Source organism: Littorina saxatilis, linkage group LG3, assembly GCF_037325665.1.
Source record: "Littorina saxatilis isolate snail1 linkage group LG3, US_GU_Lsax_2.0, whole genome shotgun sequence".
NCBI classification, from domain to species: domain Eukaryota; kingdom Metazoa; phylum Mollusca; class Gastropoda; order Littorinimorpha; family Littorinidae; genus Littorina; species Littorina saxatilis.
In genome coordinates this window covers 18198580-18213578 of record NC_090247.1, presented here as the reverse complement: position 1 = coordinate 18213578, position 14999 = coordinate 18198580, and the positions used below count along the sequence as shown (strand labels likewise).

The window sequence follows — 14999 nt, the reverse complement described above, 5'->3', positions numbered from 1 at the left end:
CGGAAAGTTGTGTAACATCACACATGTTTAACGTAACATGAGATCTAAACACACAAGACAGATAACAAAAAGCCATAGTATATAGTAACAAGCTTTTTTTGCTTCACATTTAGAGCGTATCCCGAACAAAATGCAGTCAGGGGAAACAAACTGAACTAGTGATAGGTAACAAAAACGTATTTGTTGGCTGTGTCAAGCAACAAACAAACATCGTCTGTGTGAAGTAACAAACAAATCCACTCGTGTGAGTCAATAAATAACATTGAGTCAACATGTAGCTACAAGATGTACACTGAATGCCCAGAATCAGGTTATCATAGAGACAAGTAAGGCTAGGTTAGCCGAAACCTGAAGGTTGAGACGGTGAGTGCGTCTCCGCGAATACCGTTTTGTCTAATATTTGTGCAAATTGTTAAAGCAAACATGACATATCTATATCTATTTTATTCGGGAACTGATCAAAAATGCAAAAAAATCATGTTTGGATTTGTCATTACAATTTTCTTAGTTGGGAAGAAATTCAGCCTCAGAAATTATTTGCGCAAAATTCATACAAATTTAGTGTTAAGGCGATGTGTGGCACTAAAATTAAACTTGGAGAATACATGGAATAACCTAGTGTTCTTGGTAGTCATTGAAGTGACTTATAACAATCAATGAAATGTGCAAATATTAATGGACACAGATCGGCGTTGCTATGGAAACAGCCGCCATATTGGATTTCTAGGAAACGGTTTTACAGCAACTTCATACATCAGAAATGCATGATATTTGGCACAAAAATACACATGACTTTTATCTACAATCACATATCTATTTCACAACAGCATTTAATCTGATTTTCTTCGATTTATCGTTTTCGGAAAAAAAATATAGTCGAGTGTGTTCTAATTTTGATGAAAGTTAACGTGTTTTTTCCCTTAACTCTTACAACTTGAACAGGACTAGACTACAAAGAATAGCCTAAGACTTGACAAAGAGACACCGAGCACGTCTATCACAAAATAAAACATTGAAATGTCGAACTTTTTAAAAATATTAACTTTAAGAACGAAGAGTCGCAAAAGGTTGCCTACGTAACATTCGTCCCTCGTTGGTAACGACTCATAAAATGCTCCACACCTGCTGCGTTTCAAAAATATATGGATTTTTTTTTATGGAAAAACCTTTCAATCAATCAATATGAAGCTTATATCGCGCGTATTCCGTGGGAACAGTTCAAAGCGCAGGGATTTTTTTATTTTTTTATTTTATTTTAATTTTTTGTGCAATTTATATCGCGCACATGTTCAAGGCGCAGGGATTTATTTATGCCGTGTGAGATGAAATTTTTTACACAATACATCACGCATTCACATCGGCCAGCAGATCGCAGCCATTTCGGCGCATATCCTACTTTTCACGGCCTATTATTCCAAGTCACATGGGTATTTTGGTGGACATTTTTATCTATGCCTATACAATTTTGCCAGGAAAGACCCTTTTTTCAATCGTGGGATCTTTAACATGCACACCCCAATGTAGTGTACATGAAGGGACCTCGATTTTTCGTCTCATCCGAAAGACTAGCTGAAGAACATCACATGCGAAAGGAACACCAAGTTTGATGCGTTGATAAGTGACAAATATCATTTTTAACGATCCAGCGTAACCAGAACAAATAGAAACGAAGCTTTGTGGCGACACGCGAAAGGCAAAATCACATTCATATCGGATCAAATTTTACACGGCGCACATTCTAACACGTTCATTTCACATCAGTTGTGCCTAATAATACACACAGTCGCATATTCGTGCGTGCAGAAGTTATAGACATGTTCACGTAGTTCGCGGTTGGTTTTAGAGACCAAATGTTACGTAGGCAACCGTTTTTTTTAAACGATCCAAATGCACACTGTAAAAATGTGTAGGGGAAAACAGCTAAGTGCATATGTAACACTAGCACAAAACACAACGAAGATGTATATCGGGGAGTTCTTGGTCGCATTTCATTAGCAGCCACGGGGATACTTAAAATCAAGATTTAAGCATGTTACACAAAAAACCGCCATTTTTGACGTCATTTTCAGTGTTTGCTTTCATACAAAACACTAACCAACCGAACGATTTTCTTGATTATATTATCGTTATCTCTTTGGTTAATTTGCAGTCTGTTGATATCCTTATATCATTCGAGAAGCAAGGAAAACATTCCAAAATTTTACTCTAAAGTCATGACCCTCTTGTGGTACACAGCTTTGTGGAAGGACCCATATATGACTGACTGCTTCAGTAGTGAAATATGTACTTTAGATATCACATTCTCCATCACTCCCCAACCCCCTCAACCCAGCACATTCCCTCATTTCACCAATGAACCCTCACTGTGACCCCGGGTGACCTTGACCTATTTCCTCCCACAGTGTACTCCCAGAATGCAGCGTTTGGCGCGGTGCCCTCCTTTGATTGGCTGACTAAGTATAGAACGAGGCTGGGGCAGAGTAATCCTTTCGCGGAGGATGTCTTTGACCCCCTGAAGTACATGAATCTGGAAGATTCGAACATGAAGGTTTCTGTGTCTGAGACGGACTTTCAAGGTGTGTCCTTGCTATTGTGTGTGGCATACATTTTTATTTTTTTATTTTTTGTTGTTGTAGACATCGTAGTTGTAGAACACTTTATTGTCGTAAAAATATGTGCATAGTTGTGGGCAGCCTTCTTTCCTTTTTTATAATGACAAAAAGTGGAACCCCCCTTTTAAGAAATTCTGAGAAAATCTGGTTTCAAAAATGGAGGAAGTCAACGGAGGTAAATTTACAGTATTTACAAAACAGATTGTCTGATAGAACAGTGTCATAAACGGGGTGTTTCATTTTAGTGAGAGGTAGACGAAGAAGAAACTAGTAGAGCTAAGACTTTTGTCTTTATTTGCATTCCCTTGATGGTTGTAGTTGGTGGTCTTTTCCCCAGTGTATTGTCCTTGCCCTATGTGCGCACATTGTATAAAGAGGTCTTTACAATAGTTAAGGGTTCAGAATGGAAATTTGTTTATACATGTAGTTTCTTTATTTGCCTTTTCTTTGCTGTTCAATTTTGTTTAAGTTTCTTTGCTTGTTTATTAAATAAGTTATTAATCTACTATAATGCTTTTTTAAAGTCATTTTAACTCTGATTTTATTCATACTATGTGTATACAAGGAGAAAACTTGAGTTGTATGTAAGTGACGCTAAAAAGTAGTACTTTTTGTTTTCACATACTGTGGAACCCCCCTTTTAAGACTTTAAACAATCTGAGAAATCAGCTAGAGTCCTAAAAAGGAGGGAGTCTTAAATTGGGGGTCTTAAAAATGGGTTCCACTGTATAATTACCGTAAAGTACCTTGTAAGCGCCCACCCCCCCTGTGCACCAATTCCGACCCAAAGTAGGGGGTGGGCGCTTACTAGGTACTACACCCTATGCACGGGCAGTTTTCAGTAAGAAATGTGATCTTTGATCACTTCGTAATCATATCTACTTTCTTTTTTCATCTTCCATTGTTTTTCTTGTTCGTATTGTCATTAGAAGAGCTTGGGGAGACAAATGTCGTCGCATCCTTTTCTTGTCTGCAGAGGTGCCGCTGTCGGCCGCACTGTGTCTCTGTTTCCCTTGAACAAGGCGTACTTCTTCTGGATATGGGCAGCAGTCTATTTTACTTGGCCAAAGACTGTTTTCGAGAGAGAGAGAGAGAGAGAGAGAGAGAGAGAGAGAGAGAGAGAGAGAGATCAGAGAGATCAGAGAGAGAGAAATCAGAGAGAGATCAGAGAGAGAGATCAGAGAGAGATCAGAGAGAGAAATCAGAGAGAGATCAGAGAGAGAGATCAGAGAGAGAGATCAGAGAGAGAGAGAGAGATCAGAGAGAGAGAGAGATCAGAGAGAGATCTTCTGGTCTTCTGATCCGACGTCTCGACCGCCATGTAACTTTCGCTTCTTCTTTTCCTTTCCGGCCTGGTGACGTAACAGGGTATCGCGATTCTCTCGCCATTCTCGTATCCTTTTTCTATCTACCCCAAACTCACTTGCTGTTTGCGACACATTTCCATTGGCGTTATTATCCAAATAGTCAAGAGCTGACAGCTTAAATGCAACGGTGTATGATTTGATCAGCGGTATCTAACCGTATCTTGTAATCATTGACTTGCAGGCGTTTAGATCCAAGGCATGCAGACACACGTGATAGGGTTTGCAAGAAAGGGAAATTATTCACAAAACTAGCAGATCAAGTGCGGAATTTTTATTTCCCCTGATTTCAATGGTGTAAAGTGGGGGGTGGGCGCTTACAAGGTACTATACCCTTTTGCACGGTTTTTGACTAAAAGTGGGGGGTGGGCGCTTACTCGATACTGGGCGCTTACAAGGTACTTTACGGTATGTACTATCTGCACTGGGATGAGTTGAAATTATTTTGTTCTGCACTCACATTTTGCCTTCAGTAGCTGCACAAGTTGGTATGCAAGGCATTTATCATTGTCAGTATGTCTGACATGTCCCATCAGAATGATATGTAGGTTAGAATTAACTGCTTATTAGTCAATGAATACAAACTCAGATGATTACCCAATAATTGCTCGGTGTGATTGGAATGGAGCAGTCAAGAACTGTTATGTTCAATGCACAGAATGACAGAATTAGTAATGAAATCAATTGGAAAAGGTGTGTTAAATTAGGTGTAGGGCTAACTCTTTGTGTGTGTCCTATGTCGTATTTATTTTCCTACAGCTGTTGATATTGATACTAGTCCAGCTGTGTTTATAGTGTATACAGAGAGATAATAGAATTATATAGCAGCATGCATTAAAGCATACGAGGGGAGAGGTTGTGTTTCTTCTTCTCATTTTTGAGTAATTTTTTCATCACACTGAAATGATAAAGCTAACATTTTCCTCCGTGTTGATGTTTTCATATTTTTCATTTTATTTGAAGAAGTGAAAAGTGTGCATACTTCAGGGGGCTGTGTAAATTGTTGGAAATTCATACATGCTTTCTGAGGTATGGAAGATTTAAGCCTCTGCAGGGGGAGTTGATGACTCATGCTTTGTAGATGCTAACAGTCTTAGTCCCAGTTCCTCGAAGGAATATAATTCTTCTTTGTGCAAAATTCCTGAGCAAACATTCCAGTTTCTTGATGCTTTCTAATGACCTGAGTTAGTAAGGATGTCATGTGCCGTCATTCCATTCTTTCCATAAGCTTACCATCCCGAAGACTGCAGTAACATGCCGAAATATTGATTATAGATATAAACGTACCCAACCTGGTTACTGGTGTTTTCTTTTTATTTATATTTTAGTAAGGATTGTAAACAAACCATGATTTTCAGAAACTGAAGTTCATTTTCAGTGTTAAACATTATTGTATTATGTCACTTATGTTGAAAGATGTAAACATTATGCTATTAAGATTGCTTTAAACAGTCACAGAGAAGATGTGAACGTCACTAAGTAAAGAGGGCTTTATGCAGAAAGAAAAGATGTGAACGTAACTAATACAATGAAGATTAATGCTTTATACAGACAGAGACTCGTCATCAAGTACTACCTGGTTCACGGACAGCTTTGAGCGGAAGACACAGATGAACGGTCAAGGGATGTCCGCTGCCATGGGCAGCAGCTATGGCTCACGGGACTCTCTGGACGCCCACAGGTAGGATAGGTGTGACTGGTGCCTTCTTTTGTGTGACTGGTGCCTTCTTTTGTGTGACTGGTGCCTTCTTTTGTGTGACTGGTGCCTTCTTTTGTGTAACTGGTGCCCTCTTTTGTGTAACTGGTGCCCTCTTTTGTGTAACTGGTGCCTTCTTTTGTGTAACTGGTGCCCTCTTTTGTGTGACTGGTGCCTTCTTTTGTGTCACTGGTGCTTTCCGTTGTGTCACTGGTGCTTTCCGTTGTGTCACTGGTGCCTTCCGTTGTGTCACTGGTGCCTTCCGTTGTGTCACCGGTGCCTTCTGTTGTGTCACTGGTGCCTTCCGTTGTGTTACTGATGCCTTCTTGTGTGTGCTGACTCGTTGGAATCAAAAAACAAGAATGCTAGGCTATTGGAACTTTAATTAATAACAAAACACATCATTCTGAATTTGTAGGACGTTAGCAGTCTATCTGTTTTTGGTTTCCTTGTTGGAAGTTGTTATCAATACAGCCAGAGATGAGGTTCCTCCTTCTTCAGGACACCTATTTCTCATTTGATCTCATCCTGGTACTCAGTTTGGTATTGAAAGACTTTGACAAGTTTAGTTCATTGTGAAGCAGTACACAGTTCCATGGTCACGTGTGAATCATTGCCTGCTTTCGTCTTCATCATTCTTGTGGTAAATCATGGGGGGCTATAACTGTTGCAGAGATTTTGACCAGACGGATTCCATAGAAACCATGCAGAGACAGTTGGGTCTGGGACCGGGGATAGAACTGCCGCTTGGCGCCAAGCCCGTCTCCAGCAGAGAGGCCGTTGCTAAGCGTATCCTCATGGACAGGGAGGACGAGTTCGTAGATCTCACCAAAGTCAGGTAACCGTGATTTTTAAGTCCCTCACAGTGTGTGATAAGAGAATTGTATGTGTGTGATTGAGGAATTTGGATATGTATGAGTCAGTGTGTGTGTGGCTGTCACTCTATCTTTATGCATGTTTGTGTGTGTGATTGGGGACTTGTGTACATGTGTCTCTGTGTCTGTTTGTGATTTGAAAGTAAGAACATACATTTTACATATATATGTATACAGGCAAATCCAGCTAACTCACAAACGGTTAAGTCAAAAATTCGCTTAGCACACAAAGAAATTCTGGTCCGGAATTATCCCTCTTTATCTATGTGTACAAAGTACCCTGAGCTCGAAATGGGATTTCTCTTACGTAAGTCGAAAGACGGATAGCACACAACAGAAAGTCAGTCCCAAAGACAAAGTTTACTCTATATTTACTACAGCAACTCGAAACACGAAACTTGGCGTCTCACACTAGCGCATTGTGTAACCTTATTCCCTTCTTCTCTACACGGACGCCACACCGACTGGTCAGTCGGCACGCAATAAAGTATGAACTGAAGTTAGGAGGGGGCGAGGAGTAAGGAGGGGGCGAGGAGTAAGGAGAATTATCCAACTCCAAGAAAACATTCTGAAAAAGGTGCGGAAGTGGTGACAAGGCAGTGAACGCACTCACCATATGCACTGACATCATACGAAAGCAGCCACACAAACACAGCACAGAGGCAGGTGTGCAGATGCTTTGTGAGAATAAGCGTTGAAAACCAGTTTGAATAAAAAAAAACCAGCAGATAGAGCCGCATGTCATAATCATTCTTCTTGTCTGGCTTTATTGACTGCATGCCGATCTTGTGGCAGTGACTTTTCACTCTTCAGTCGGACTGTACACAAACCACTCTCCCTCACTGACTGCCCTAAGTCCTGACAACTGATCCTTGGAAATTGTTTGGAAGAGTACACCTCTCTATTTCTCTCCAATGCTCTTCCTGCTGACTTCAGTGACACCGGACACCCCACTGAGTTTAGCCAGCTACCCCCTCTCCCTCTCTCTCTCCCCCCAGCCATGTACTGTTTGGTGTTGTGGCCAGAGAGGTGTCACCGGCTAATTGAGGCCAGCTGCACCGTGTTCACTCAGAGCAAAACTAGTTGACTGTGTCTAACTTTTGACAAAGCAACACAACTGAAGGGTTCACAGATTAGGTAACCGACTCACTGGTCACGGCTGCAGGGAAACAAGAGTATCTTGTCAATGAAAGAGGTTACACACAGATACGGGATGCTAAGAACGGTGGCCGATTTTTCACTCTCTTTCTAGGAGGGCCTTCATCATTGCAGGGACTGCTGTAAAGAAATGCTTGCTCAGAAACTAACTTTGTGCATTGAAACATGCACCAGAACTGGTGGACACCATCGACAATGTCAAACATGAAATCGAAGCAGTTTGCTTGAGGAAACGGTCGTCAGCAACTCAAACTTCTCTGTTTTCTTTTTTTAAGAAAATCTGAGGTGACTTTCTTTGTGGCCCCGCCCCCTCCCTCTGTAAGGACCCCCCTCCATAAGGACCGATTTTTGTCAACATTTTCAAGGTCGCTAGAGAGGGGTTCCACTGTACTATGACCAAGTCGAAATTTCGGATAGGACACAATAACAATTCGGTCCCTTCAATTTCGTCTTATCCGGATTTGCCTGTATATGCAAGTTTCACAAAGGAATATATTTCTTCATTGACTGTTTAAGCATTCATTAGTGAAATAAGAGTATTCATCAATTGTAGACCATTTTCAGTGCATTTAATTCTGCACTTAAGTTGTTTTGTTTGTAATGCAGTGTTTGTAACTTACAAACTATCTGTGACTGACGTTGGTGCTAGAAAAGTGTGAGTGTTGTATAAGACTTGTGGTTGCAGGGTATTTTGTGGCACGTGGAATGTGAACGGCAAGTCCCCGACACAGGCCCTCAACAAATGGCTGGTGGTGGATGAACGAGCGCCAGACATCTACGCCATAGGGTGGGTACATTATCACATTAAGAAGCGCACACACACCAGGGGTCGACACTAACTTATTTGGCCTGGGGCCACACTGGCCCCAGAAATGGAAATTGCTGGGGCGGAAAACAAAAATCTGGGGCCCACTCTCAGTATTCACGTGCGGCAATGCATTGTCTGTTTTTCTTCATCGTACTGAAGCCAGGGAAATTATTTCAACCATTTGACATTGACATTACGACAGCGCTTCGCGCTTTTGGTTGCATCGGTCTCCTTTTTTCGTTTCTCTCCACCCTGTTCTTCATATTCATTTCCATGTCTTTTTACACCAGTCCAGGGATGTGTCGCCACATTTTGCGTTTGGCATTTGAAGGCGATACTTATCTCTCACGCTAAAGAGCGCAATCTGGGAGTTATTTCCCTTGCGGCATTGTCCTTCGACGATTTCAATGTTTTTTTTTCTTGACTGCGGCATTGATCGTAACGTAAATTTCAGTGACGACTTTGACTGGCGATTTTTAGTGATTGGCTCTGGCATTAGAATTTTCGGATTGTCATTGTTGGAATTTATCCTGGGGCGGAGTGGGCCCCAAGCTTCGGCAATGTTTGGGGCGGAACACAAAACTCTGGGGCGTTCCGCCCCCCGCCCCCGCTAGTGTCGAACCCTGCACACACGCATGTCACATGCGCATAAACAAACAATGCATGCTCACATGCATGCTCACATACACAGAAACGGACACACACTAACACACACACGCACACACGCCATTCTCAAATTTTTTTTTATTACCTTGTTTTCTCTTCTTGTTTCAGATTCCAGGAGTTAGATTTGAGCAAAGAGGCGTTTGTCTTCAGCGAGTCGGCCAAGGAAGCAGAATGGCAGGAGGCTGTGAAGAAATTCCTCCACCCCAAAGAGAAATACAGAAAAGTACAGTATTTTACTAGTCATTTCTACATTGTACATTTGTAGACTATTAGTGAGTGCCATACTTTTGGGACTATAAGACACAACTGTTTTCCTTAACCTTCACTGCTGTGCCCTATTGATCGATATCGCCTTGTGTATGGCTAAAGAAGAGAACAGATGTAACCACATCGCAGTACAAAGAACCATAACACTCCCTCTGTAGTCTTCTTCTTCTTCTTCGTTCATGGGCTTAGACTCCCACGTTCATTCATGTTTTAAGCACAAGTGGAGTTGTACCTGTATGACCGTTTTTACCCTGCCATTCAGGCAGCATACGCCGATTTCGGGGGAGGTATGCTGCATATTTTCGTGTTTCTATAACCCACCGAACTCTGACATGGATTACAGGATCTTTTCTGTGCGCACTTGGTCTTGTGCTTGCGTGTACACACGAAGGGGGTTAAGTCACTAGCAGGTCTGCACATAAGTTGACCTGGGAGATCGGAAAAATCTCCACTCTGAACCCACCAGGCGGCAGTGACCGGGATTCGAACTCACGACCTCCCGATTAGGAGGCCGACGTCTTACCACCACGCCACTGTGCCCGTCCTCCCTCTGTAGTGATATGCATGTTTATACTACTGTGGAACCCCCCTTTTGAGACTTCCTCCCTTTTAACTCATTGTCTCCCAGGTACGGATATATCAGTACTCACTCATATGGCTCTATCTGACTTGGTTCGGATATATCCGTACACACAGTCACTTCAGTCGCTTCCTGTAACGTTGATCTAACACCTGCATTCCAGCATGTTGATACACAGTTTCTACGCAGTTACTACAATTCTGAGTGACCTACTGCAGCACAGCTGGTCTCGGCTAAAAAAAAACTTGGTCAACATAGGTGGGGTAGAAAGTGTTTTAAGACCTTGTTTTCTCAAGGCTTTCTGTTGTGAACCAAGGTAAATGTACCCCCTTTTAAGACCCTCTCCTATTTAAGACCTGGTCTTCTCACATTGTTGGAGGTCTTAAAAGGGGGTTCCGCTGTACAATGACCTTGGGACAGTTTCCACGGACCATCCCTCTCAGACATATAAGGTGTCCGTCACAGCTGAAAATATAGGTCCTTGACCTGGAGTGAGAAGGTCAGTGTCAGTAAACAAGAGGGAGTCATTTGTTATTTTCATTCTCACAGTTAAGTTTCAAACCCCCACTGGCAATCACGCAAGTCACCCCCCGCGGGTTAGGGGGAAGAATTTACCCGATGCTCCCCAGCATGTAGTAAGAGGCGACTAAAGGATTCTGTTTCTCCTTTTACCCTTGTTAAGTGTTTCTTGTATAGAATATAGTCAATGTTTGTGAAGATTTTAGTCAAGCAGTATGTAAGAAATGTTAAGTCCTTTGTACTGGAAACTTGCATTCTCCCAGTAAGGTTATATATTGTACTACGTTGCAAGCCCCTGGAGCAATTTTTTGATTAGACAGCTTTTGTGAACAAGAAACAATTAACAAGTGGCTCTATCCCATCTCCCCCCTTTCTCTGTCGCGATATAACCTTGAACGGTTGAAAACAACGTTAAACACCAAATAAAGAAAGAAAGAAAGAATCACGCAAGTGTACTTACCAGAGTTGCCAACTGTAGTGCATGCAGCACAGCATTCTACGTTATGAGACGAATTGCTACGCTCTTACGCAAAGCTTAGAATTGCTTCACTCAAACAAATAACCACAAGCATGCAGCAGTTTGCTCTTTTCTTTTAGGTCTGATTTCCACACCCCTACAGTCATGGTATAATTTCGTTTGTTTGTTTGCTTAACGCCCAGCCGACCACGAAGGGCCATATCAGGGCGATGCTGCTTTGACATATAACGTGCGCCACACACAAGACAGAAGTCGCAGCACAGGCTTCATGTCTCACCCAGTCACATTATTCTGACACTGGACCAACCAGTCCTAGCACTAACCCCATAATGCCAGACGCCAGGCGGAGCAGCCACTAGATTGCCAATTTTAAAGTCTTAGGTATGACCCGGCCGGGGTTCGAACCCACGACCTCCCGATCACAGGGCGGACGCCTTACCACTAGGCCACCGTGCCGGTCATGGTATAATATGTTTGTCTGTCTGTCATCAGGTCAAGTCTGTACGAATAGTGGGAATCCTTCTGATTGTGTTCATCAGAGAGAAGCTGGCCAAACACGTCAGCTTTATCGACTCTGACTCTGTTCCCACGGGCATCATGGGATTCATGGTACGTTGTTCGGGATCAAATTAGACTTATTTTATGCATAAATTGTAACATGTTCTTTCCAAGAATTGCAGAATTGTGAATGTGGGACATTTTTGAATTTGACTACATGGTGTTTTCTTCATCACATGAAAATGAATCTCAAATTGTAAGTCTTCTATTGCTGTGTTATATTACTTTGTAATTTCAAAATATCAGTGTCTAAAGTGAAAAGACATGACTTTCTTTTAGTTTGTGTGTGTGTGTGGGTGTGTGTGTGTGTGTTTGTGCGTGTGTGTGTGTGTGTGTGTGTGTGTGTGTGTATGTGTGTGTGTGTGTGTGTGTGTGTGTGTGTGTGTGAGAGAGAGAGAGACAGACAGACAGACAGACAGACAGACAGACAGACAGACAGACAGACAGACAGACAGAGAGAGAGAGAGAGAGAGCTGGTAGCATTTAACATTATCCTATATTTTATTTCCCAGGGCAACAAAGGTGGCGTGTCAGTGAGGTTCACACTACAGAGCACTTCATTTTGTTTCATCAACTCCCACCTTGCTGCACATCAAGAGGAATTTGAGCGCAGAAATCAGGTAATGTAACATTTATCTGCTTTCATTGTTGTTGACGTTTGACAAATCAATGTTATTTTTCACATAGAAATAATCAACTTTTGATTTTGCTTAACTGTATAGCTCACATATAAGTTTATTTTGTTCTGCTTCTGCATGTGCTATACACAGAATGAACAGATTCCCCCAGAGCGCTTACTACGGCCCGCTCGAGCTCCAAAATGTAGATCCCTGAAACACCCGCTAGACAAAAAGATGCCTATGACACAATTATCTATTTCCATTTCTACTGGCTTCCTGCGATGCTTGAGCATTTATAATTTCAGAAAACTTGCATTAGTTACCTTGCTCCGATTTTTTCGAGTTTTGAACTTGACGGAGTTACTTTCCATGCCGTGGGGATAAATGGGTTAACTGTAATACTGTATGTTTTTTTGCCAACGGTTTATCAGTGTTGTGTTGTTTTGCTACCCAGGACTACAGAGACATCATGTCAAAGACGAGGTTCAAACAGTTCGTTCCACCGCTGACTATAGGAGAGCATGAGTAAGTCAGCATGTTTTGTTTCTCTGGAATGAATTACACTAGTTTGCTTGCTCTCAATCACCATGCATGCTTTGTGACATGACAACATTATCATTTGGCTAAGGAGCAACACATTTGGTATACTAAGCAAGATTTTATGGTCGGTACTTTGGTGACAGCTGGTAGCATTTAGTGGCATATACAATATTTCAGACTGAAGTCTCAAGTGATGCTGTTGTGTGTTTAGGGGGGGGGTGGGGCAAGGTGGGGGAATTGTGAACAGTTCTTGGCAGATAGACCACTAATTTCACTATCAGTCCTCATACGAGGGTTAACGTTTAGTCAACTATTATTCAACTGTAAACAGTATGATGTATATATAGTCATTTCATGTATCACTTTCCTTTTTCATTATTTGTGCAGAGCGGTATTCTGGATTGGTGACCTGAACTATCGTATTTCCAACATCTCCATAGAAGACGTCAAGACGAGCATCCGTGACCAGAAGTACAAAGCGCTACTGCGCTCGGATCAGGTACATATGCACTTGCATGTGATACTTTTCTTAGTATCATAGGTACACTTGCACTTGTTTCAATGCTACTTTTTGGCACATCCACTGACTGTGCTCCAGTACACATGTACTTCACCATAAGTCTAAGTGGAATTATAAATTCTGAGGCTTAGATCAATTCAGCTTCTTTGCTGTTTTAGAAAGCAAGCTGTTGCTGAAAATCTTAGCGTTAACCTCAAATGATATTCAGGCGTATTGCTGTACTATCTGCCGTTCTGTTTGCAATGTTCTTAATAGTCCTGGTTATTTTTGTCTCAAAAGTTGTATGTTATTTCATGTTTGGAAAAACGAGCATATTTATTTGCTATAATTATCATATTATAGGTACTGATCGGTATGTAACTTTTGAAACCCGACAGCTCATTGCAGAGAGAGAAATAAGATTGTAACGCCTTCAGGGCTTGGTTGGAGATGAAACCAGCTTATTAGAACAGATTAATATGCTTTATAAAAGACAGATTTGCTTCATTCTGATGACTGCATATCATACTGTACAAACATTGTGAACAATTCCATTTTTGGAGACTTTGCGATCAACACAACCTTCACTTGCTAAGCAGCAATTGTATCACTTTAACCTTTAGCACGCCAGCGGCGATTTTCGTCGCCCAGCCACTTCCCCCCCTTTGCCAGCCAGCAGCGATTTGCGTCGCCAGCACAAGGCTTGTTCGTATGACCAACTTCTCGTTCGTATTTGCATACGAGAATAACGGTATTTTTAACGGCACTTGAGCCAAAGCGAGGCTCACTTCCTTCCGTTATCTCGTCATGATGTCTGCGCTGCATTTGAGTCGGTTTCGTCGAAGTTTTCTGCTTTTGTTTTTGCATCGATAAAGTACTTTAGCGCTTCGACAAGCAAGATGGAGGATGAGTTTGAAACTTTCTTTTGAGTTGTTTCTTGACAACAAATCGTATGCTGAATTGGAACGAATTACTGAGGAAGATCTTCGCAATGAACTGTGTATCGCGGTGAAAAAAATGACAGTTCGTCCAGTGACGGTTACGAAACGGAATTTACGAAAGTGCAGATGGATACAAACAGTGGCTGGTCCAGTTTAGTGAAATGACAGGAACAGCAAACATTACCGATAATCTGACTGCGTAGCAAATGCTTGACTTGCTTGTCAAAGAAACACTGCGTAGAAACTGACTCAAATTCAGCGCAAAGCAAGCCAGTGACAAGACGTAAAAAGTTTGTGTGTTCGGAAATGGCGACCTGTGCAGATCAAAGCTTTTCTCTGCTTGTTGTTGCTAACCGAACTATTAAAAAGATCGTCCCATGACATGCACTGGTCCACAAATATATTTATTTAGATACCAGGATCAGGAAGTTGGATGGTCAACATGATTACCTGATCAAAGGAGTTTCACCAGACATAGACTGGTTAGTTTCACAAAATTCCACGGACTAGCCAACACAACCCCTTTTCATTTTGTATTTGCATTTATGGTAAGAAAATAAATAATGCTTGCAAACAAAACAATTTTAATGTTAAATATAACCCCATCACAACCACAACGTTTCATGCTTATTAGTGCATTTTCAAAGAAGTTGTAAGTGTTGAAAGTTAGTGGGTGTTGTTCTTACGCTAGGTAAGCAAAATAATGTGGCTACAGGGGAAGTAATGCTGGCTGGAATCTGGAGTGCTAAAGGTTAAATGTTCCCTTGTTCGGGTTGTGTCAAAATTGCTGTTCTGTACATGATTAATTTTATGTTTCA

The 14999-nt window shown here is 41.7% G+C and overlaps 1 protein-coding gene across 4 annotated transcripts in view; it reads left to right on the top strand.

The window, feature by feature from the left end:
• The window catches only part of LOC138961786 (inositol polyphosphate 5-phosphatase OCRL-like), a 41484-nt gene that overhangs the window by 13470 nt on the left and 13015 nt on the right, over positions 1-14999 (top strand). For 2 of the 4 annotated variants that reach the window (XM_070333458.1, XM_070333457.1), the window contains 9 exons: positions 2403-2576; positions 5528-5657; positions 6346-6510; positions 8391-8492; positions 9288-9402; positions 11516-11632; positions 12094-12201; positions 12656-12726; positions 13129-13240. In XM_070333458.1, coding sequence (XP_070189559.1) covers positions 2403-2576; positions 5528-5657; positions 6346-6510; positions 8391-8492; positions 9288-9402; positions 11516-11632; positions 12094-12201; positions 12656-12726; positions 13129-13240 — 1094 coding nt within the window. The remainder of the gene's footprint in view (positions 1-2402; positions 2577-5527; positions 5658-6345; positions 6511-8390; positions 8493-9287; positions 9403-11515; positions 11633-12093; positions 12202-12655; positions 12727-13128; positions 13241-14999) is intronic. The other 2 variants (XM_070333460.1, XM_070333459.1) reach the window with 1 other exon arrangement.